The sequence below is a fragment of the Pteronotus mesoamericanus genome, unplaced genomic scaffold (assembly GCF_021234165.1).
Source record: "Pteronotus mesoamericanus isolate MK-2021 breed Mesoamerican mustached bat unplaced genomic scaffold, CSHL_Meso_final contig_64, whole genome shotgun sequence".
NCBI classification, from domain to species: domain Eukaryota; kingdom Metazoa; phylum Chordata; class Mammalia; order Chiroptera; family Mormoopidae; genus Pteronotus; species Pteronotus mesoamericanus.
Window position 1 is genome coordinate 5,343,333 of NW_026555224.1, and position 24,649 is coordinate 5,367,981.

Consider the following 24,649-nt stretch of genomic DNA (forward strand, 5'->3'; position numbering starts at 1 on the left):
ACTTATATTTCTGTCTGACTTAGTTTACCTATTATAATTCCCTCAAGGATCATCCAACTTGTTTCTGAACTCTGGTGACATGAATGTTAGATCCCTCAGTATTGCAGTATTATCCATGTTGCCAAAGATATGGAGACAACCTAGTTGTCCTTCAATAGAGAACTGGATAAAGAAGATGTGGTACATGTATATAATTGACTACTACTCAGCTATTTGTGACAGCATGGATGGACCTTTAGAATGTGTTAAGTGAAATAAGTCAGAAAAAGTTAAGAACCGTAGGATTTCATTTATATGTGGGCTATACAACTGAAAGCAACAAATGAACAAACAAGAAAAACAAACAAAAACTCATAGACACAGACAACAGTATGGCGGTTACCACAAGGAAGGTGGGTGGAGGTAGTAAAGGGGATCAAATATATGATGATGGAAAAGGATTTGACTTTGGGTGGTGGGCATACAATCCAATATACAGATCATGTATCATAGAAATGTACACTTGAAACCTATATAATCTTATTAAACAATGTCACCCCAATACATTTAATTTAGAAAAAAAGAAAACAAAAAAAATTTTAGTAATTCATTTTCAGTATAGTTTACAGAAGTGTTGGCCTATGAAGTGTTGACTATTAAAAACAAAAACAAACCTGGACCTGCTGGGATATGCCCTCATACCACAGCAGCCATCTTACTTACCCCATCCTCTATAATCCTGCTTGCCCCACCCTGCATCTCTTTTTCTTTTTGTTTTGTTTTGGAGGTTTTTTGCTTCTATTTTTCTTTTCTCCCATCCTACATGTTATCTCCTGCTGAGGAGAAGGCAACATATGCAGATGCTGGGTGGGTGCCAGAAACTGACTTTAAGGTGCAGACATTGCATACATTTTCCTGGGAAACAGACTGGTGTTTCCCCCTCTTGGAGAACTATAGAAACACCCTCTGGATTTTTGGCTGACCCAAAACTTGGGCTCTGGAGGCCCCACCACTAGCCTACTAGGGGTCCCATCTTGCCAAGTTCAGGGAAATTATCCTGGATAGACCAAGACTAGATTCTTGGTGGTGGGGGAACACACTCACTGTCTTCCCTGGTGTCTAAAAGACATCTCCAATGGAGAATCCAGGAGTCCCATCCCCTGATTATGCCAGAAGCACTCTAAGAAACAGTTTGGCCTGCAACTAGTTTAAGGCTGAAAGCAGAACAGCAGGCAAAGGTGAATCTTGTAATACCTCAGGACATTTGCTGATGCACCCCTGGACCCAGTGCTAATAAAAGCCATATTTTCAGAGCAGCTTGGCCCATCCTGAATGCAGCCATGCCTGGAGGAATCAGCTACAAACTGTGGATTGCTTGTAGCTTCAAACAGGCTGCCAAGGGCTAGACGTGGACAATACCCGCCATTAGTTTACAATAGCCTCAGATAACATCAGAGCCATATCCAAAGGGATAGCCCAGCAGACAAGCAATAAACTGTGCTGAGATGAATTCCACTTTGCTCTTTTTTATTTCTTTTATTACTTTTTCTTTTTCATAGCTTTTTTTCTTTTAGTTTGTTCCTCTTTTCTTTCACATCTTTTATTTTACTTACCTTTGATTACGCCATTGTTTGCTTCCTCTGTGTTTTACTATTGATATTCTTTCTCTTTCTTTGTCCCTTTTTCCTGTTTTCCTCTTTCTAGTCATTATCCATATTAGTTCTCTTCCTTTTCTCCTCTCATAATCACTTTTCTTTCCTTTGGTCTTATTCTTTTTTCCTTTCTCTACTATTTCATTTCTCTTTCCAGTTTTATTTTACTTTGCTCTTTAGTAATGGATTTTGCTGTTGTTTTTGGAGGTTTTTTTTTTTTGTTTTGTTTTTTATGTTGTTTTGCTTCATTCTGTCATCACCTATACAACAGCATACAAAACGTGGTGGGGGTTGAGACTCTCAGACAGCCAGTCAGAGAGGAGATCCCACCAACAAACAGGCCAACAACAATCATGATCCAAATACAACAGAAGATTCCTCATAACCCATACAAAGGTCATTCCTAGAGCATCCAGTTCAGGAGATCAAGGAGGATGCCCCACTGGGTCCCACAGGGCTCCTAACATATAAGTTCACCCCACGAAGACAGGGAGTCAAAGCAGATCTATTTGTAACATAGAAACAAAAAGAGACAGCTAAAATGGAAAGACAAAGAAACAACCTCCAAATGAAAGCAAAAGAGGAATTTCCCCCCAAAAAGAGCTAAATGAAATTGAGGAGAGCAAATTATCACACACAGATTTCAAGTATAAAGCTGCTCAATGAACTTAATGAGAAGTATGTAAGCTTGCAAAAGGACATAGAAACTATGAATAATAATCAGATGGAAATGAAGAATGCAATATCTGAAATGAAGAATACATTAGAAGGAATGAAAATCAGGCTAGAAAAAGCAGAGGGTTGAATCAGTGAGTTGGAAGATAAGGTAGGAAAAAAACAGAGCAACAAAATGAAGAAAGACTTAAAAAGAATGAGGACAGTTTAAGGAGGCTTTGGGGCAACATGAAATGTAACAGTATTTGTATCATAGGGATACCAGAAAGAGAAGAAAGGGAGCAAGTGATGAAAAATATCTTTGAAGAAATAATGACAGAAAACTTCCCTAACCTGGTAAAGTAAATAATAACTGTCTTTTTGGTATTGCTGTGTGAATTAAGGTTATATTAAGGATAAGACTTTATGGAAACAAGTAGATAACTAAACAATAGAAACAGGGCTTAGGTGTTTTAAAAAATCATTCTATTAACATGCTCTAATTTTATGTCATACACATATTTACTTATGTTTGCATACATACAAGAATTTTTAGCTTCAAGTGCAGAAGGTAGAATTAATCATACTCCTCAGTTCATCCCCCAATGATTTGTTCATGACCCTTAACCCTCTCATTTACTTACTCTTTTATATTCTTTTTTCCCTTGCCTCCATCTTCTTTCCATTGGCAACATTCCTAATGTGTTTGATGAGTATCTTTCTGTTTGTATGTGTTCTTAAAAAATTTATATAAGCATTATGTTTGAATATATTTTAACTTCTGTAAGTGAAATTGAGTTATAAATTTCATCACTTCTATCTTTTTATAAAGATTTTATTTATTTATTTTTAGAGAGGGGGAAGGAAGGGAGCAAGAGAGGGAGAGAAACATGAATGTGTGAGAGAAAAAACATCAATTGGTTGCCTCTCGCATGGCCACTACAAGGGACCTTGCCCACATATCCAGGCATGTGCCCTGACTGGAGATTGAACCAGTGACCTTTATGTTTGTGGTACAATGCCCAAATCACTGATTCAGCCAGTCAAGACTACAGTTCTATGTTTTTAAGATGCTGCTATGCATACATCTAGTCCAATCTTTCTAATCAGTTGCTGTGATTGCCTCATACTCCTTGCTATCACAAACAACACTGTCAGAAAAATTCTTATGAATGCCTAAAAGAATTTTTTAGTGTTTAGACTTAGGAACATATTTTTTAATTTGGCTATTGCTTTAGTCTGAATGTTTGTATCCATCCAAAATTCTTATGTTGAAATCTTAACCCCAAAGGTAATGGTTTTAGTAGGTGGGGCATTTGGGAGATGCTTAAGTGATAATACTGGAGCCCTCATGAATGGAATTAGTGCTCTTACAACAGAGGCACAATAAAAAGGCATAGGCTATAAATCAGGAAGGGAGCCTCACTACAATATGACCATGCTCATGGACTGATCATGGACTTCATAGCCTCCAGAGCTATGAGGAATAAATTCCTGTTATTTACAAACTTCCCAGATGTTGTATTTTGTTATAGCAGTCAAATAGACTAAGACCGCCACAACCACCAGACTTATCCCGAGAACTGACCTCTTTCTGTCAGGGCATCTGGGTTTCCACATATCACATCCCTGGAAACTTTTATCATTATCAAGCTTTCTAAGTTTTTCACCAAACTAACCTTTATAAAGTAATACTTTATGCTAAACTCATTATAAAAGAACATAAGCTGCAAAAGAAATTATTCTCTAAATTTTATGACTGAAAAAATATTCAAAATATTTTTAAACAAAATAATAATAATCTGCAACATGATCCTGCCACCCTAACACACCAAGTCTTTTCCTATTTAGATATCTATCCTAGTTTTGTGCTGATGACTATGCAGTTTACATGACTATAATCTCAAAATATAAAAAAACAAAGTACAGTTTGTTTTTTAAAGATTGCATAATTATCTGTTAAATTATATTTTAAACTTTTATTACTCACTTAACATACTTAAGATGCAGGTTATTTCAATTTTTATTTACATAATTTTTTATTTGTAGCCATTTACCCTGGTCTCCGGCAGGGGCACGGTGGGCTAGAAATGCCTGGAGAGAGACTAGGGAAGGAGGCTTTGGGGAGAGTGCTGGGAGACAGGCCAGCGGGATCTCAGTGTTAACTCATCCCCTATATGGCAGAGCCATCTTGCTCAGGCAGACCACTCCCCTGAGTGGCAACATATGAGAGGATACAATAACCCTCCTCCAGGAAGGACTCTGCCCTGACCTGGTGATGTTAAAGCCTGACAGCTGAGTACAGAGTGGCAGCCACAGATTGTAGATCCCTGGTTAAAGAGGTTGCAGAGTGGTTTAGTGACATTTCAGGAAAGACTGGAGATGGAGGCTTTGAGGAGAGAACTGAGAGAGTAGCCAGTGAGAGCCTGGTGCTGACTCTTCATCCAACAGGCAGCAACCATCTGGCTCAGGTAGACCATGCCCCTGAGCAGCAGCAACAGAGGACCCAATAACCCTGCATACAGGAGGGACTCTGCCCCGCCCTCTGGTGTCTAAGCCTGACTGTTGAGTGCAGAGTTACTAGATTAACAGCTGAAGGAAACAGCCACAGACAGTAGATTCCTGGAAGTCTCGAACACACTGCTTAAGATCAGACAGGGTTAACATCTTATATCATCAGAGGCACATCCAGAAAGAAAAAACAGCAGTCTCCTACCATGAAATTCACATCACAAAGACAGGAAGTCAAGACAGATCAATTTAAGAAGCAAAAGAGAAGAGTCTCACAAGTAATGGGAGGACAAAGAAACAGCCCCCAATCAAAGGGAATGGAGGAATCCCCAGAAAGGTAACTAAATGAAATAGAGGCAAGAAAACTATCAGATATTGAGTGCTAAACAACAGTTCTAAGGAAGCTCAATGAGCTCAAAGAGAATTATGGAAAACTACAGGTAAACTACAAGGAACTTACTACAAACTCTATCAGCATGAAAAAGGACATAGAAACTATCAATAAGAGACAAGAGGAAATGAAGAATACAATTTCTGAATTGAAGAACACAGTAGAAGGAATCAGAAGCAGGCTAGATAAAGCTGAGGATTGAATTGGTGAGCTGGAGAATAAGGTAGAAAAAAGTTCCCAGAAAGAGCAAGAAAATGAAAAAAGGCTCAAAAATAATGAAAAGGCATTCAGGAAATGCTGGACAACCTGAAACTTAATATTATCCCTACAATAGGGATACCAGAAGGAGAAGAGGAGGAAGGGATATAGAACCTGTTTGAAAAAGTAATGATGAAAAATGTCCTTTATTGGAGGAGAGAAAAAGTCTTCCAAGTCCAGGAAGCACAGACGGCCCCACTCAAGAGGAACCCAATGAGGCCTTCTCCAAGACACATCATAATTAAAATAGCAAATATCAAAGACAAACAAGGAATCCTGAAAGCAACAAGGGAGAAAGAGGTAGTAACACATAAGGGAGCCCTGGTACAGCTAGCAGCTGACTTCTCAACAGAAACGCTATAAGCCTGAAAGGAATGGCAAGAAATATTCCAAGTCATGAAAAGCAAAGGCCTGCAACCAAGACTGCCCTACCCAGCAGGCTCTTAATTAAAATGGAAGGCAAAATAAGGAGTTTCCCAGACAAAAGAAGGCTAAAAGAATACACTTCCACCAAACCAGCATTGCAAGATATGCTAAAGGGACCGTTTCAAGATGATGAAGAAAAAGAGCCTATGAATACCCAGTTCCTTCCACAGTTACCAATACTTGATATTACTAATATTTTTAATATTTTAATAAGTATTGTGTCTGATTGTGTCAATGATGTTATTTTAATTGTTAATTTATTATTTGTTGAAACTAAACCTGTTTTTGTAGATTTCTTGCCTATTTCTGTTATTTTTAAAAAGTTTTAAATGACTTTTTGGTATTCTTTGTCCATTTTTTGACTAAGGGTTTGTAGAATTTTTGCTCTAAAAAACCCCAAAAACTATTAACCCTTTTTTAGATGTGTTGCAAATGCTTTCCCATTCTATTACTTGTCCTTTAACTTTTTTATATGTATATTACTGTTTAGTCTTAAATGTTTAATATAGTCATATTGTCAATATTTTACTTTATAGTTTCTGGGTTTGAATATTTTACTTCAGGGTAAGAAAAATATTATTTTTTATTTTCTTCTAATACTCCTTAGATTTTACATATTGATTTTTAATTCATCTGAATATTTTTTGTATAATGTGTGAAATAGGGCTATTTGTTTTATTTCAAGTAATAGTGGTCCATGCACCTTATTTGTTGAATAAGCCTTATTTTCCCCATTGATTTGAAATATCCATTTAATCATATATTTCATTGTTAGACAGATATATACATTTGTTTCTAGAATGCTCATTTTATTTCATTGATCTACTTGATTATTTCTGTGCTGGGGTCATGTTGTTTTAATCACTGAGACTTTATAATGGATTTAAATTTTTTAATATTTTATAATGGATTTTGACATTTAAAAAAATAAATCAAATAAATCTGCATTAAAAAAAAGAAAGAAAGAAAGAAAGAAAGAAAGAAAGAAAGAAAGAAAGAAAGAAAGAAAGAAGGAACTCCTTTCCTTTGTGACAACATGGATGGAACTGGAGAATATCATGCTAAGTGAAATAAACCAGTTGGTGTAAGATAAATAACTTACGATCTCACCTATAAGCGGAATCTATTCAACAAAATAAGCTAACAAAATAAACCACAGGCATGGAAACATGGAGCAGACTGAAAGTGACGGGCAAGGAGGACAATGGTGAAAAGGAGAAGGTACTAGACAAAGAACATAACATGGACAGCAGAGTGGGAATTGACTGTGGGATAGGGGGGCAGAGTGGGATGGGTGGAGGAGGGCAAAGGGAGAAAAATTGAGACAACTGTAATAGAACATGATTTAAAAATAAAAATAAATACGAGAAAAAATAAAAATAAGCATCTCACTAAAAAAAAAAAAGAAATGTATATAGTAAGTCATTAAAGTAAAAATTTCACAAATCTACATATGAATATAAGGATATACAATGATAATGATTAGAATAGGATGCAATATGTTGTTCCAATGTATAGGATTTTTCGTATGAGCTTTTGGACATTTTAAATGAAAAAGAAATCACCAGCATAGTAAGTTAAAAATAAAATATTTTCAGAAATACACATCTAAATATGTGATGGTTCTTACTGTAAAACAAAGATTATTAAAGTAAGTGTACTGAAAGATATGCTTACCAGGACTCCCCCCATTTGAGTCATATTTATTTCTGGGTCCCATCAAAGGAGATGTTGGAAAGAGAGAATCTGTTTCCCAGTTTCTGAGTCGGAAAAACCCCACATACTTGTTCCTCTGATAACTACTAAAACGCAGAGAATACTTTACCTACAAGTAGAAATTAGAAACAAACATTATATATAAACAAAAAGATCATTAATCAGAATGAGAAACAAAAATAAAGTTAATGTACACTTGTAAATATGTGATTGTAAAGCAGTCTGTTAAGCAGGACCAAAGTGGATCCTGAACATCAGGAAGTAAAAGCATACTGGCCATAAAGCTACTATGGGCTTTGGATATGGTTTGTGGATATCTTTTTCCCTAGATAGCTGATATGCACACTAAAATGAAGTAATACCAAACAGTGTTATTAGTTTTTCTTCCTATGGTGTCTGACAAGTGTTCTGTGACAAAAATCCTCCTCTCCTAAAAGCAACTGTTAACATAAGAATCCTAACTGAGAATCAAAGAGGAATGTTATTAAAATGTAAATGTGGCATGTTAGATAACTTAATTATTAAATAAAAGATAATAGTAATTCCAGAGAACTGCATAGACTTCAATGTAGATCATTATGGCCCTAAATAACTAAATGACAATAGTCCAGCAGTTGCTGAAAGTCAGAAGGGCCATGCCAGAGGAGTCAGTAAAATCAAGAGGAACAAGCAGATGTCATAAGTCAAGGTAAATATTCATATGTTCAATGACCAAGACAAAGGTTTTAAGCACTTATTACATGTTGAAAGATTAAGACAGAACCACTATAAACAAGGAGCAGAAATTCTAACTGACGGGGAGTGGGTGTGGTTAGAAAAGAGTAGGTGTGGTTAGAAGAGGCACTGTACAGTTAGTCACAGCAGCAATCCTAAGGGTAAGTAAGAGTAATAAGCCAAATGAGAAGAGCAGAGTAAGGGAGATTATAGGTAGAAGACGTAAAGTTTGAATCTACACCAAAACATTTTGACCAGGCTCTTATGTGTAACCTGTTAAGCCCACATCAGTATCAGTCTACATTTCAGTCACTTGAAAAGAGTTGATATCTATGAAAGGAGTTGAGGGAGCAATGGGACAGAATGAAAAGATTCCCACAACTCTTCTTACAACCCAGTGATTTTCTTTACTTTTTCATTCCACAGACAACCATCTGTATCTTAAATGTGGGATTTTGGTTTTATGCACACTTCAGTTATTTCCTCAACACCAGAAACGCTAAATTCAAAGCATTATCCTTGTCTCTCCTTCTTGGGGGCTGTTTTCAGCGTTCTCTTTAGTGTCTACATGCATCCTAATTCTAATTCAGTCTGGTTACGCCATAGCACTATTTTCTAGAGTTATCTTTAGAAATGATAAAATTCATTCAAAAGAGAGAAGAAAGTTTTCTGGTTGTGTTCTATGCTAGTGAAGCTACATCTGCTTTATCACATCAGGTCTCTTTACCTAGGAAATGTGCATTATTTCACCATCATGTGCAGAGTTGAAGAGGGCAACCATATCAGATACAGCAGCAAATGTTTCCCATGATTCTCACGTATAAGTAGAAGGCCTGATAGGTATGAATTCAATTTTTTCCACATCAGCATAAAGCACTGGTAAATACGCAAACAGACACTGAAATGATTTAGATTTGCTCTGCTATGTATAAGAAGTGTGATCTTGGGTAAGTTACAGTCTCCCCACTTATAAAATACAATAACGATACCTCCACTTTATTAAGTTTCTGGAAACTAGAAGTACAACTAAGAGATTCTACATAAAACTTACCTTAAGTGGCAGGGGATCATCACTATTTTTGAATTCATGGTCAAAAACAAAAGCAACCATCACTCTTTCAGAGTTATTCTCTTGCTTAATGTAATCTTCAAAATCTTTTTCTGAAGAAAAGCCTTGTACTTGTAGAGAGAGAAAAATCTAATGTGTGAGTTTACCACATAAAGGGAAAATGTCTGACAGCACTTCCTATGTTTAAAATAGAATAACACTCTACATGGATGAAAGGCTATCAAAATGTTATGCATTTCAAAGCACTGTTGCTGAAACATTGGCTTTACAAACTAATGGATATTTGGAGTGCATAAAAATATTTAGGAGTTTTAAAAATTTTACAACAAGCTTAGAATATAATTACTCATTATAATAATTGTACATTGGAGAAAGGCTAAGGAATGGAGATGCTTCACATTGTGTTTTGAAATTTCCACCTTGAAGGGAAATAAGAACAAAATTGATCTATGCAGTCTGTTCAAAGTCACATACCATGGGAATAACTAATATCTAAATTAAAAATACTCAGAAGTTGAGAAATAAAACCATTTTATAGTTTTAATATTTGAGGAAATTAAGTTTCAATATTTGAGGTGATCCATCAATGAATTTAACCTAACAGAATTTTTAATGTGGCATCATTTGTAGTTCTAAGATAAAATATTAATATTTAATCATTAAATATCTACATGTGAGTTTGTATACACTAAACATTTTCTTAGGGGTAAACATGTTTTTTTCTTAAATTGTTTCAGATATGGTCAACAGGAGCCTATAACATGTTTTTGATGTAAATAGAATAACAAAGGCTTCAACAGCCCATAGGCGCATGTGAAGTTCCATGCATTCTTATTACTAATTTCAATGGCTTGATTGCACAATTCTCCTTCTAGCAAATCCCCAAGATCTGGTTCTCAAAGCTTCAATGAGGAGCCCATTATTGTCAGTGTTGATGATATAGCTTGTGAGAACATCATTGTCTTTACCAAAGGCACTATCTCATGCTTCCAAAGTTCCCATTCATGAGTGATACCTTCTTCAATTCTTTGCACATTTTTCATGTGTGTTCCAGGTATCACTGTTTCTGAAGCTCACAAAAACTATCATAAAGTCAGTCCCCTCAGCTACTTCCTCCCATTCATTTTCTGCAAACAAATCTATTTAAAAAAACCCCGAACTCTCAATTCCAAAGAATTAGCTGCATTCTAGTCATATCCTTTCTGTAGTTATGGAAACTTGGGGAAAATAACTGGATTTTAATCATCTAAAATATCTGCATTTATGTTAATGTGGTGGTTGGACACTTGCTTTCTATTTGCATAAAAATATAGTTGTCATAAACAAAGGAACAGGAAGAAAAGAATGAGGTCATAGACTCCAGAACTGACTCTTGATTTCCATGTTCCTGGGTCAATGTTTTGCCTTACAAGAATGTCTCCAAGACGTGTTCTTGAAATAGCTACTAGAAGAAAGAATAAAGCATTTCAAACTGCTTTCTATGCCTAAATCTCAAGCTGACCTCTAGTCAGCAATATAATCATCCCCCAAGGTCAATGCAAGCAACACTGACAAGAATAACTTTCATCATTACAAGAATCAGACATCTCCCTGCTTCAAATATGACTCCACATGACCTGCTTATACTCAGCTGCCAATGTTCTTCCCTTATAAGTCACTCATAAGCTTCAAGGAACCCCAGGGCAAGCTAGGACAGGGATTTCTCTGGCTTGCTGCTAATATTGACAACTCACATTGTGTCCTTAAGATTTAAGCACAAACCTGAGAATCTTAATGCATCTACAACTGGGTCTAGGGTTGGTGTCAAGGATAACCCAATGAGTTTTGACAAAAACTGTGTATCTTTATTTGGCATGACATGATTTTTAAAGTAAATAATGTGATGTTCAATATGTATGCAATATAAAGTGATATCTAAAATCAAGTTAATTAACATATCTGCCACCTCACAATTGTCTTTTTTGTGGTGAAGAACACTGAGATTTACTCTTACCTAATTTCACATATACTATGTTGTATTATTAACTATGGTCACTATGTTGTATATCAAATCCTGAGAACCTATTCATCTTATAACTGAAAGTTTGTACACTTTGACCAACATCTCCCTATTTTCCCCAGACCCTAGCAACTATAATTCTATTCAATGCTTATGTGACTTCAACATTTTAAGATTCACCTGCAAATGAGATCGTATTAGTCTTTCCATGTTTGGCTTATTTCAATTAGCATAATGTCCTCCAGCCATAGACATATGGTTATAAATAGCAAAATTTTCTTTTTATCGCTAAATATTATCATTTTCATTATGCATTCATCTGTTTATAAGATATTTTGATTGTTTCCCTATCTAGGCCAATTGTGAATAATGCTGCAATGAATATGGGAGTGCAAACATGTCTTCAAGGTACTGATTTCTTATTTTTCGAATACATACCTAGAGTGAGATTGCTTGATCATATGGGAGTTGTACTGTGAATTTTTCTGAGGAACTTCGATACTGTATTCTATAATGGCTGTACCAATTTACACTTCCATCAACAGCGTACAAGAGTCCCTTTATCAGAATGAAGAGGCATATAGGGAAATGCAGGACAACCTGAAACGCAATAATATCCGTATAATAGGGATCCCAGAAGGAGAAGAAGAGGAGCAAGGGATAGAGAACCTCTTTGAAAAAGTAATGATGGAAAATTTCCCTAATTTGAGGAGAGAAAGGCTCTCATGGATCCAGGAGGCACAGAGGACCCCACTCAAGAGGGACTCAAAGAGGTCCACTCCAAGACACATCATCATTAAAATGGCAACTATCAAAGACAAAGAGAGAATCCTCAAGGCAGCAAGGAAGAAGGAGAAAGTAACGTACAAGGGGGTCCCAATATGCCTAGAAGCTGACTTCTCAACAGAAACACTACAAGCCAGAAGAGAATGGCAACAAATATTCCAAGTCATGAAAAGCAAGGGCCTACAGCCAAGGCTGCTCTACCCAGCAAAGCTCTCAATTAAAATAGAAGGGGAAATACGGAGTTTCCCAGACAAGAGATGGCTAAAAGAAGACATTTCTACCAAACCAGCACTCCAAGATATGCTAAAGGAACTGGTTTAAGAAGATGACGGAAAAGAATGACAGAGAGAGGAACACAGGTACAAAGAGAAAAGATGAGTAAATTTCTATCTGTAATCTCTCTCAATATGAATGGTCTAAATGCGCCAATCAAAAGACACAGGGTAGCTGAATGGATAAGAAAACATGATACACACATATGCTGCCTACAAGAGACCCACCTCAGAGGAAGAGACCTACACAGATTGAAAGTAAAGGGATGGAAAAAAATATTCCAAGCAAATGGGCATGAGAAAAAGGTCGGGGTTGCCATACTTGTATCAGACAAAGTAGATTTAATAAACAAAGGCCATAAAAAGAGATCCAGGGGGACACTTTATAATACTTAAAGGAAGAATCTATCAAGAAGACATCAACATTGTAAACTTATATGCTCCCAATACAGGAGCCCCCAAGTTTATAAGGAAATTGTTGGATGAGTTCAAAAAATATATAGACAGCAACACACTGATAGTAGGGGATTTCAACACCCCACTGTCAAAAATGGACAGATCTTCCAAACAAAACATTAATAAACATATTGTGGTGCTGAATGACACACTGAATCAAAGAGACTTAACTGGCATATATAGAACCTTACATCCCAAAGAAGAAAAATACACGTCCTTTCAAATGCTCATGGCAGTTTTCCAAAGATAGAACATATTATAGGACACAAAGCAAAACTCAGAAAATTCAGTAAATTGAAATAATGCCAAACTTTTTCTCGGACCACAAGGGCTTGAAACTGGAAATAAACCTCAAAGAGAAACCTCAAAAGTTTGCAAACTCATGGAGACTGAACAGTAGACAATTAAACAATGAATGGGTCAATAATGAGATAAGAGAAGAAATCAAAACATTTCTGGAAACACATGAAATTGAACAGACAACTGTCCAAAACCTATGGGACACAGCAAAGGCAGTCCTGAGAGGGAAGTTCATCGCAATAAGGCTTACCTAAAAAAGATAGAAACATTTCAAATAAAAGACCTAACACTACAACTTCAAGAATTGGAGAAACAACAACAAATAAATCCAAGAGCAAGTAGAAGGAAGGAACTAGTCAAGATTAGAGCAGAACTGAATAACATAAGAGATGAAAAGAACAATTCAAAGGATCAACCAATCCAGAAACTGGTTCTTTGAAAAGACAAATAAAACTGACAAGCCTTTAAGCAGACTCATCAAGAAAAAAAGGGAGAAGATCCAAATTAATAATATCAGAAATGAAAGAGGAGAAATAACAACTGATACCAAAGAAATAAAAAGGATTCTCAGAAACTACTTTGAACAATTATATGCCAAGAAATTTGAAAATCTTGATGAAATGGACAAATTTTTAGAAAAGTATAATCTTCCAACACTGAAGGAGGAAGAAACAGAAAGCTTGAACAGACCGATAACAGCTGGGGAAACTGAAGCAGTCATCAAGAAACCCCTGGCACACAAAAGCCCAGAGTCGGACAGCTTCACAGGTGAATATTACAAAACATTTAAGGAAGAGCTAACCCCTGTCCTTCTCAGACTATTCCAAAAAATCCAAAAGGAGAGAAGACTCCCAGACTCTTTCTATGAGGCCAGCATCACCCTAATCCCAAAACCAGATAAAGACCCTACAAAGAAAGAAAACTACAGGCCAATTTTGCTGATGAACATAGACGCTAAAATCCTCAACAAAATATTGGCAAACCGCATCCAGCAATACATTCAAAAGATTATCCACCACGATCAAGTGGGATTCATCCCAGGGATGCAGGGTTGGTTCAATATACGTAAGTCAATAAACGTGATACATCACATAAATAAAAGAAAAGACAAAAACCACATGATCCTCTTGATAGATGCAGAAAAAGCATTCGATATGGTACAGCACCCATTTATGATCAAAACACTCAGCAAAATGGGAATAAATGGGGCATTTCTCAACGTAAAAAAAGGCCACATATGAAAAACCTACAGCCAACATAATACTCAACGGGCAATAACTGAAAGCTTTCCCACTAGGATCGGGAACACAACAAGGATGACCGCTCTCACCGCTTCTTTTCAACGTCGTATTGGAAGTCCTAGCCACAGTGGTCAGACAAAAGAAAGAGATAAAAGGCATCCAAATAGGAAAGGAAGAAGTAAAGCTATCATTGTTTGCAGATGACAGGATAGTGTACATAGAGAACACTGTAGACTCTACCAAAAAACTCCTCAACCTAATAAGTGAATTTCAAAACAGCAGGATACAAAGTCAATATTCAGAAATCAATGGCATTTTTGTACACCAGCAATGAAATAGAAGAAGAAGTCAGAAAAACATACCATTCAATACAGCAACAAGAAAAATAAAGTACCTAGGAATAAATTTAACCAGAGAGGAAAAAGACCTGTATACAGAAAACTATACAACATTGAAAAAAGAAATTAAGGAAGACACAAATAAATGGAAGCATATACCATGCTCATGGATTGGAAGAATTAATGTCATCAAAATGTCCATACTACCCAAAGCAATTTATAGATTCAATGCAATCCCTATTAACATACCGATGACATATTTCACAGAAAGAGAACAGACATTTCAAAAATTTATATGGAACCATAAACGACCCCGAATAGCTGCAGCAATTTTGAGAAAGAAAAACAAAGGAGGAGGGATCACAATACCAGACATCAAACTATCCTACAAAGCCACTATACTCAAAACAATCTCGTACTGGCACAAGAACAGAACCATAGACCAGGGGAACAGAATAGAAAGCCCAGAAATAAGCCCAGGTCTATATGGGCAACTAATATTTGACAAAGGGGGCAGAAGCATAAAATGGAGCAATAACAGCCTCTTCAACAAATGGTGCTGGGAGAGCTGGACGGCTACATGCAAAAAATTGAAATTGGATCATCATCTCACACCATACACAAAAATAAACTCTAGATGGATAAAAGACTTAAATGTAAGTCGCAACACCATAAAAGTCCTAGAGGAGAACATTGGCAGGAAACTCTCAGATATCCCACGCAGCAATTTTTTCACTGATATGTCTCCTAAAGCAAGGGACATAAAGGAAAGAATAAACAAGTGGGACCTCATCAAAATAAGAAGCTTCTGCATGGCAAAAGAAAACATCAGCAAAATGAAAAGGGAGCCAACCCTATGGGAAAATATATTCGCTAATGATACATCAGATAGAGGTTTGATCTCCAAGATATATCAAGAACTCACTCGACTCCACTCCAAGAAGACCAACGATCCAATCAAAAAATGGGCAAAGGACCTGGGCAGACAGTTTTCCAAGGAGGAGATACAGAGGGCCCAGAGGCATTTGAAAGGATGCTCAGCATTACTAGCCATCAGAGATATGCAGATCAAAACCACCATGAGGTACCACCTCATCCGGTCAGAATGGCCATCATAAACAGATCGACAAACAATAGGTGTTGGTGAAGCTGTGGAGAAAAGGGAACCCTAGTCCACTGTTGGTGGGAATGCAGACTGGTGCAGCCTCTGTGGAAAGCAGTGTGGAATTTCCTCAAAAAAGCTGAAAATGGAACTGCCTTTTGATCCAGGGATTCCCCTGCTGGGTCTATACCCTAAGAATCCCAAAACGCCAACTCAAAAGAACCTATGCACCCCAATGTTCATAGGAGCACAATTTACAATAGCCAAGTGTTGAAGCAACCTAAATGCCCATCAGTAGATGATTGGATCAAAACATTATGGTACATATACACAATGGAATACTACTCAGCAGAAAGAAAAAAAGAACTACTAAACTTCGCAACAGCATGGATGGAGCTGGAGAGCATTATGCTAAGCAAAATAAGCCATAGGGCAAAAGGCAAATACCATAAGTGGATTTCTATAAGTGGAACCTAACTAACAATACAAAGATGCAAGGAAAATAAGACCCACAACACTGAAATGAAATCAACAGAGACAAGAGGGAAGGAGGGAGGGGGGCGGGGAAAAGGAAGGGAAGGGGAAAGTCAAGGAACATATAGCAAGGACTCATGGACAAAACCGAAGGGGAAGAGCTGAGGGAGGGAAGGAGGGAGGGGGCAAGGGAAAGTGGTGGGGGGTAGGCAGAGACAAATGTATTTGAAAAAATAAATTTAAAAAATTATAATAAAAAAATCAATGTTAAAAAAAGAATTTTAAAAAAAAGAGTCCTTTTTTCTCCACACTCTTGCCAACACTTCTTACTTTTTGATTTGTTTGATCATAGACATTCTTAGAGGTATTAGATGATTATCCCTTTATGGTTTTGATTTTAATTTCCTTGATAATTTTGATGTTGAGCACCTTTATTTGCCCATTTTAATCAGGTTAGTTATATTTTGCTATTTAGTTGTATGAGTTCCTTATATATGCTAAACACTGACCACTTATCAAGTATAAGGTTGTAAATACTATGTTCTACGATTTCATAGTTTGCCCTTTAATTTTGTTGATTGTTTCCTTTGTTGTGCAGAGGCCTTTTAGTTTAATGTAGCCCAATGTGCTGATTTTTGCTTTTGTTGCCCATATCACATATCCAGACACTTCTGGTGCTATATCCAAAAGTTATTGCCATGGAGCTTTTTTCTATGCTTTATTCTATACATTTTATGGTTTCACACTTAAGTCTCTAATTGATTTCAAATTGATTTTTGTTTGTGATATAAGGGTCCAATTTCATTATTTTGTATATAGATGTCCATTTTTCCCAAAAACATTTACTGAATATACTATCCTTGCCCCATTGTATATTCTTTGCACCCTTGTCAAAGATTAGTTGACTGTGTGTATTGTAAATAGATTCATCCCTGGTCTCTATTTTCTCCTCCATTGATATATGTGTCTGTTTTTATGCCAGTACCATGCTGCTCTCAACACTGGAGTTTTGTAGTATAGTTTGAAGTGAGGAAGTAAGTACAATGTCTCCAGCTTTGTTTTTCTTGCTCTGGATTGGTTTGGTTATTAAAGGTCTTCATGCTTCTGAGAAAATTTTAGAATTGTGTTTTGGCTTTAATAAAGAATGTCATTGGGACTGAGAAGCACAAATTGATAGTTATAAAATAATCATGGGATATAAAGTACAGCATAGGAAATGTAGTCAATTATATTGTAATAACTATGTGTGATGCCAGTTCAGTACTGGAAATATCAGGGGGAAAATATATAATTATCTAACCACTATGCTGTATACCTGAAACTAATACAAAAATATTAAATGTAAAAAAAAATAAAGGAAATATCTAAAAAGAAGAAGAATGTCATTGGAATTTTGAGAGGGATTGCACTGAACATGTAGGTCATGTTAGGTAGTTTGGACATTTTTAAATTATTAGTTCCATTATAAAGTATAGTAAAGAAGGTCTTTTTGCATTGAGATAATACGGTAATCTAGTAGATTCATGAACTTGGATGTCCAAGTCGCTCCCCAAGTTAAGAAATTCTAAGCTATTATTTCTTTTTTAAAATTGAGATGTAATTGATATAACATGATATTAGTTTCAGGTGTGCATGATTCAATATTTGTATACACCACAGTAAGTCTAGTTAACACCTGTCATCTTACATAGTTACAAAAAAACTTTTTCTTGTGATGAGAATTTTATGACCTACTCTTAGCAACTTTCAAATACACAGTATAGTATTATTAACAATAGAACCATGGTATGCCCGTGACTTATTAATTTTAAACTGCAAGTTTGTACTTTTGACCCCATTTATCCACTTCTCCCCACCCTCAATACTCCCTGTCCCCACTAGCTATCATTCTTTTAAACAACCTTCTGCTCCCTACTCCTTTTTTTCTCCATCTGGAATGCTGATTATTCTAATACTTATATCTTCATTCTTTTTCATTTTTTCCTCTGCTAATCTCTGACTGGGTTATTTCAAAATTCCTGTCCTCCAGCTTGTTTGTTCTTTCATTTGATCTATCCCAATGCAGATGCTCTCTATGGCATTTTTATATTTCATTAATTGGGTTCTTCAGCTCCAGAATTTGTTTGGTTCTTTTATATGATTTCTACATGTTTGCTAAATTTCTCATATTGTTCATGTATTATACTTTTCCTGATTTTGTTGAATTGTCTGTTTTCTTGTAGCACATTTAGTTCCTTAAAACGGCTATTTTGAATTATTTATCATAAGATACCATGCCTTTGTGCTCAGTTATTAAAAGACTGTTATCTTATTGTGCTGACATGTTTTTTATATTCTTCATTGTACTTATAGTTTTGCATTGCTTTCTCATTTGAAGTAGCAGACACCTCAGATCTTTACTAATTGCTTTCAGATGAGGTATACTGTTATAACTGGGGTTCTGTCTGACTTGGTATGTATGTACCTGCTCAGTACTTCTTGCTCCTGCCTGTGGCAGACTTCTTCAGCTTTTATGTTTTTTCTGGTTCTTACAACTCATTGTATGGCTGCTTGAAACCTCTTTTTTGTTTTCCAGAAAATAACATAGCAGTTCAAGTTTGTGATTTCTCGCTTGCCAACAGCTCCAGTTTTGTTTTTCTAACAGCACTCCATTTACCGGGCTCATTCTCACTGCCACACTTGAGAGTACCAGAAAGTGGGATGCGGCGTGGATTTAGCACCGGCACTGTTGAGGCGCTGCTGGAGAGAGTGGGGAGATCCTTGGCCAAAGTTCTTTCAGAGGCTAACGGGCAGAATTCCTGCTGAACTCATGAGTGTAGTCAGCAGGCACCACGTCTTTTTATGCCCTTTGATTTTACCTACCTCCTTCCTGATCTCTCTTTCCCCAGTCCTAGCAGTCCCACATCAATACCCAGGGTGAAGCTCGAGAGAAACTGATTTCTCCAGCAGCATCCCATACAATGAGGGAGCCAGGCACTCATTGCTGTCCTTTTCTCCTATGTTAAAGTTAAGCTGTGTCACCTTGGGGGACAGGCAGCACTGGCACAGTTTCTTTTACCCTTTCTGTTGTTCCCAAAGTCGTTTTTATAAGTTTGCTTGTTTCTCCAATGACATGTTGGAATTTCTCCTTTTACATATTTTCTCTTGTCTGTGGGTATTTACCAAAGTCATTACTCTGACTTTCTCCCGAGCCACAGCCAGAAGGATTTGGAGCAGATTTGCTGTTTCTGCTGGTTCCATAGCCATAATGAGGTCTGTTGGCCTATTACTGGATGTACATGTGGGAGATACCCCTACCAAGTCCCTCAGCATACATTACTGGATCCCAAAACTCCCACAGGGGCACTTTGTTGAGGTATGGTACCTAATTAGTTGTTTGAAAGGGAGGACAAAAAGTAGGGATATCTTAACCACCATAATGCTAAATGGTGTGCTTCCTATCAGAAGTCTGGACAGGTGTGCCTCCTGCTGAGTCCCTGGGAAAGCTCCCACTGGGTCACTGGATAGGTCCCTTAGGCTCTTGATCCCTTGCTGAGGTTGGCTAGAGCCAGGTTTCAGGGCCACGTTAAGGCCTGAAGTCAGACTAAAGTCAGCAAGCCTATGTCCAGGTGCATAGGCAGACATGTCCCCCAGTGGGTCCCTGGGTAAACAGGATTACTGCCCTTCCACAGCTGAGAGGGGCCAGAGCCAGATAAACAGGTACTAGAGTCCATAGCCAGAACCAAGGTCAGTGACCTATTACCTAAGGCTCAGATGTGTGTGACACCTCCTGGGTACTTGGCTGATGGTGCTGATGGTAGGGCCAAGGCCAAATACGGCTATAACTGAATCTACATGGGGATGCAACCCTTTCCTGATGTATGGCTGCCTGCCAACATATGGGCCTGTCCTCTCAGTCTTGAGCTCCACTAGGGTTTTGCAAGCTCCTGTATGGATCCAAAGTTCCCAGAAAAGTACTTTTTTCCATGGATAGCCACCAAATTATTATTGCTAAGCAAGGAAATGCCTACTCTACTGTCTTCTGATGTCACTTGTCCTAGAGGGAAATTTACATGTTGATGCCCTACTAAGTAGTAAGGAATCCCAGGGCATCAAGAGTGAGGGGAAAGGACAGTGTAATGCCAGAATTAGGATGAGGCAAATGAGGCACCTAAGGCATAAATTTTAAGAAGGTACTCTTACGGTTGTGCAAAGGTAAAACTTGGACCCTAGGTACCCCAGTTGCCTAGTCCTAATCCTGGTACTGGGAAGGTGAGGCATGAAAGAAGGGAAAGTAAAACAAGGTAATACATTATGAAGCTCGGACTGACATAACAAGAAATGTAACATGAAGTCTCCCGGAGACTGTTTTTTGGAATTACCATATCTTATAACAGTCTGTTTTGGGGAAGAAGAGCAGGAGATATGTCTGCTATCTATTTCTCATCTCTCCTTCACAGAAAATTTTGCCCAATAAAGTATTAACTCTCTGAATTCTGGATTTTGTTCCCTGGCCCCTCCCAGGAACCACTGGGGAAATCAAAATCTCAATATGTCACAATAGGTCAGACTTGGCCAGTGGAGGTGCTATGGCTCTTGTACCAAAAAGGGTGTAATCCTTTGGTATGAAGGGGTCTCAGAGAGCTGGAGCTGTTAAAGGATCAGGTGAAGGCAGTGATAGCAAGACTCTCCAGGGGATATGAGCTAAGGCCCAGTGAGCTGGTGAGGCCAAGAAAATCTGATAAATATCTGCATGGAGTCTAGTCCAATTACCATACAGAATATCTATCATTGTGTAGTACATAAGGAATTTTTATAAAAGTTAATCATGTATTAAGACACACAAAAGAGCATCACTAAATTCTGAGGAGCAACACCTTAAAGAGTTTATTGTCTAACTATAGTCTAAAAAACTTGGAAATAACCACGAGGAAATTTTAAAATTCTTATGTAAGGACTTCCAGTTCTACCTATGATAGGGTAGCGTATATAAAACTAAACTCCCACTGCATAAAAGTTGGACAAAACCTATAAAACTGTTTGAAATGCAAGGTAAATGAATGCCATATTTACCCTTGTACTGTTTCTGAAAGCATTTGCAAAAAGTTGCAAAGTTGACTTACTGAGTTGAAGAGAAGGAGCTGAGAGTTCAGGCTGCCAAATGGCTGGGACTTAGAAGGCAAAATTCCAAAGAGAAGAGAACAGCAGAGAAGTGAGGTGAAAAATCAGCATGTACATTCCCCTAAAGTCACTGACCAACTCCTAAACTGGGAACACCTAGGATAAGACTCCCAGACACCAGAAAGGGGTAGGATAAAATGCACAGCAGTGTTTTCAGCAGTTAGGCAATGCTGGAAGACAGAGAAAGGAGTGTAAGCCCCATGAAGGTTGGGGGCCTTAAAATATACTCCAGATTTCCAGCTGACACCCTAGAAGAGCTGTGCCCTAGGAATAATGACCACACCATAGGACAAGAGGTATCCCTCAAGAGCAAAGAGAAAACTGAATAGAGCAGTCCTTACTGATTCCTAAAATGAACCTTTACTGGAATCAAACTGACCATTACTTAGAGTTAACAACCATCCATAAGAAAATCTTTTCTGGATAAGGTACCCTCAAGAACCTCTAATACTTTTCGTCCACAATACCTGTCATTAAAATATATGATATGTTATAAAACAGAACTCAGTAACTTAAGATAAAAAATATATACAAGTAATCTAAATATCAGAACTTTTTGATAAGGACTCTAAAGTAACTATGGTTAATATAATTAATAAATTTAAAACTGAAATTTCTTTAGAGACCTGGGATCTCTTAGAAACACAGAAATGGGAAATCCAAAAACTGAGAAATATTTTTTAAAACAACTGAACAGAAAGATCATATTACTAATAATTTCAAAACATAAAAGCAAAAAGGAAATTTTCATATTGTTGTAATATGTATAACTTTTTAATATTAATGACACTTAGTTGGAAATATAATACCCTCCTTAACAACTAACAGAATAAGCAGATAAAAAGTAGTAAGAACAGAGAATATTTAGAAAGCATGATGATTAACCAACTTGACAGCTTGATCTAGGCGACACTTATAGAACATTACATGCAAATGACGCAGAATACAGTCTTTACATATGCACAGGGAACATTTATCAAAATACACTGTAAACTAGCCATAAACAATTCTCAAAATTTTAAACAACTGAAATTATGGAGTATATGCTCTAATTCAAGGGAATTAAAATAGAAATTAACAAGAGAAAGATAACAAATTACTAGATATTTAGAAGTAATATATACTTCTAAAACTCTCATGCATCAAAGAAGAAATCAGAGTGACATTTAGAAATTATCTTGAGTAACTCAAAGTAGCCTGTAAGAGACTAAATTTATTAGAATATTTTTGTGCTGTATACTTTAAAAATTCTTGGGATTTTTTTTATTCTTCTGCTTCAGTGTTTTTTTTTTTTTTTTTTTTTAATAAAACATGTTTTGAGATGTCATTTCTCTCAAGGACTCAAATCCCCTGAGAAACAAAAAACTATTGAAAAAATAATAGGGGGTAAATGGGGACAACTGTAACTGGACAACAATAAAAATAAATAAATAATTAATAAAGTTGACTTCAGATGTAATAAAAAATGTAAAAGAAAAAATACACTACTGAATAAATATATGTATGTAAAGAAGAAGCACTGGAGAGATGCCCAAAATACTTCTGATAATTTTTATCTCTGGGAGGAAGAGGAGAGAAATTGAGTTGAGAATGTGAGGGTAAGTGAAGAATGGAGAACTTTTATAATAATTTTATACAGCATTCCTATAGGACTCAAGCAACATTTTCATATAAATAATATTTGAAATACCTGACCACTGAGTGTGCAACCAGAATGAGACTCACACTTAGGTGGCGCCTTTGAGTACCTCTGGCACACCATCAGGAACCCCTGCAGTTCTACTTACCCAGGTTTAAACAACAAAACTAAAAACAAGGAAGACTTATCATCACGGAATTGGATAATAGACTATAATAATATAAACTGATCTTCTAATTTTAAAATATTGCTACTTGCTTTGGGATGTAGGAGAAAATATTTTTCTGTGAATTTAACTCTCAAATTTAACAAAGTCCATAATATTATACTTAGAAGATTATTACCTGGTTATAAGGAGACTATCCTATAATGTTTTACTTGAAAGATAATATGCCATTAGAAAGTTGTAGGTGTGTCTTCACTAAAACAGTTTAATAATGTAATTTTTCCAGAAAACCTTAATTTCTAACCTTTAAAATTGTAGTGTAAATCCCTTTTCACAGTTTCAATGATATCCTTCACCACAACACTTTTGGAAGGCACAAAAGCAAATTCCCATTGTCCAGAAGAAGAGATCCTTCCGAGGAATGAAGGCAACTCATCAACAGGCTGCACAGAGTAGTTGAAAGGCCCAGTCTTCTTTACAACCATAAACTTGCGTGTTAACAAAAGGACTCCAGCAAACAGTAATATCAGGATGATTTCCACAACTAGAGCAATGAACTGCCTTCTCTAAGAGATGAAAAAAAAGATTGTTAATTATCCTAAGAGTATATTAACTTTGCAAATGGCTAATTATTTTATGTTAACAGGCACTTCATAAAAGAAGACATAATTGGCAAAAAAAAAAAAAGTTCAATATATACTAGCAGCAGTTTCCTGGACTTTTACCTCCTTTCTGTGTCATTCTGCTATCATTTCACTCTATGAGGACTCATATACATGGAGGAGATAACTCCAGCTCTAGAGCTGAGAAAAATACAACAGTATGAATTGAAATGCAGTGATGGGGCTATCAGAATTTTCCCATTATGATCTCTTATATGCTGCAAAAGTCCTATAAATAGCTCAACTTACCTTTAAAATAAAATTCTTCCAGAGAAGAACCATAAATTTGTTTGGCCACAACAAATCCATTCTTCAACTCTATGGAAGAAGTAAAGTTGTTTTTTTTTTTTTGTTTTAAATTAATATTATCTAACAACATGTAAATTTTAGACAAATATTTACATTTGAAATGCTTAATTTTCTCATCAATCTTAAAGGATGACAAGAAAAAACATTTAAAGTATTTGGGAAGGTGTTTACCCCCGTATTTTTAATTTATTCAGCATCTATTAAGCTTCAACTATGTACAAAAAACTTCAAGCACATTGACTTATGAATTATTAATCTAAGTTTCCAGGTAAATTTGGCCTGTAACTTTCCCAATTTTTATTAAAATACTAATTCAGGAGGGAGGGGGCAAGGGAAAGTGGTGCGGGGTAGGCAGAGACAAATGTATTTGAAAAA

At 36.6% G+C, this 24,649-nt stretch overlaps 1 protein-coding gene across 1 annotated transcript in view; it reads right to left on the reverse strand.

Moving 5' to 3' along the window:
• Positions 1 to 24,274, reverse strand: part of LOC129076783 (phospholipid-transporting ATPase ABCA3-like) — a 242,139-nt gene extending 217,865 nt beyond the window's left edge. The window contains exons 1-4 of the mRNA XM_054580937.1: positions 24,215 to 24,274; positions 23,608 to 23,869; positions 9,353 to 9,480; positions 7,549 to 7,696 (exon numbers count right to left, since the gene is read on the reverse strand). Of these exons, the coding sequence (XP_054436912.1) occupies positions 7,549 to 7,696; positions 9,353 to 9,480; positions 23,608 to 23,869; positions 24,215 to 24,274 (598 nt within the window). The remainder of the gene's footprint in view (positions 1 to 7,548; positions 7,697 to 9,352; positions 9,481 to 23,607; positions 23,870 to 24,214) is intronic.
• Between the last annotated feature and the right edge of the window lie 375 nt (positions 24,275 to 24,649).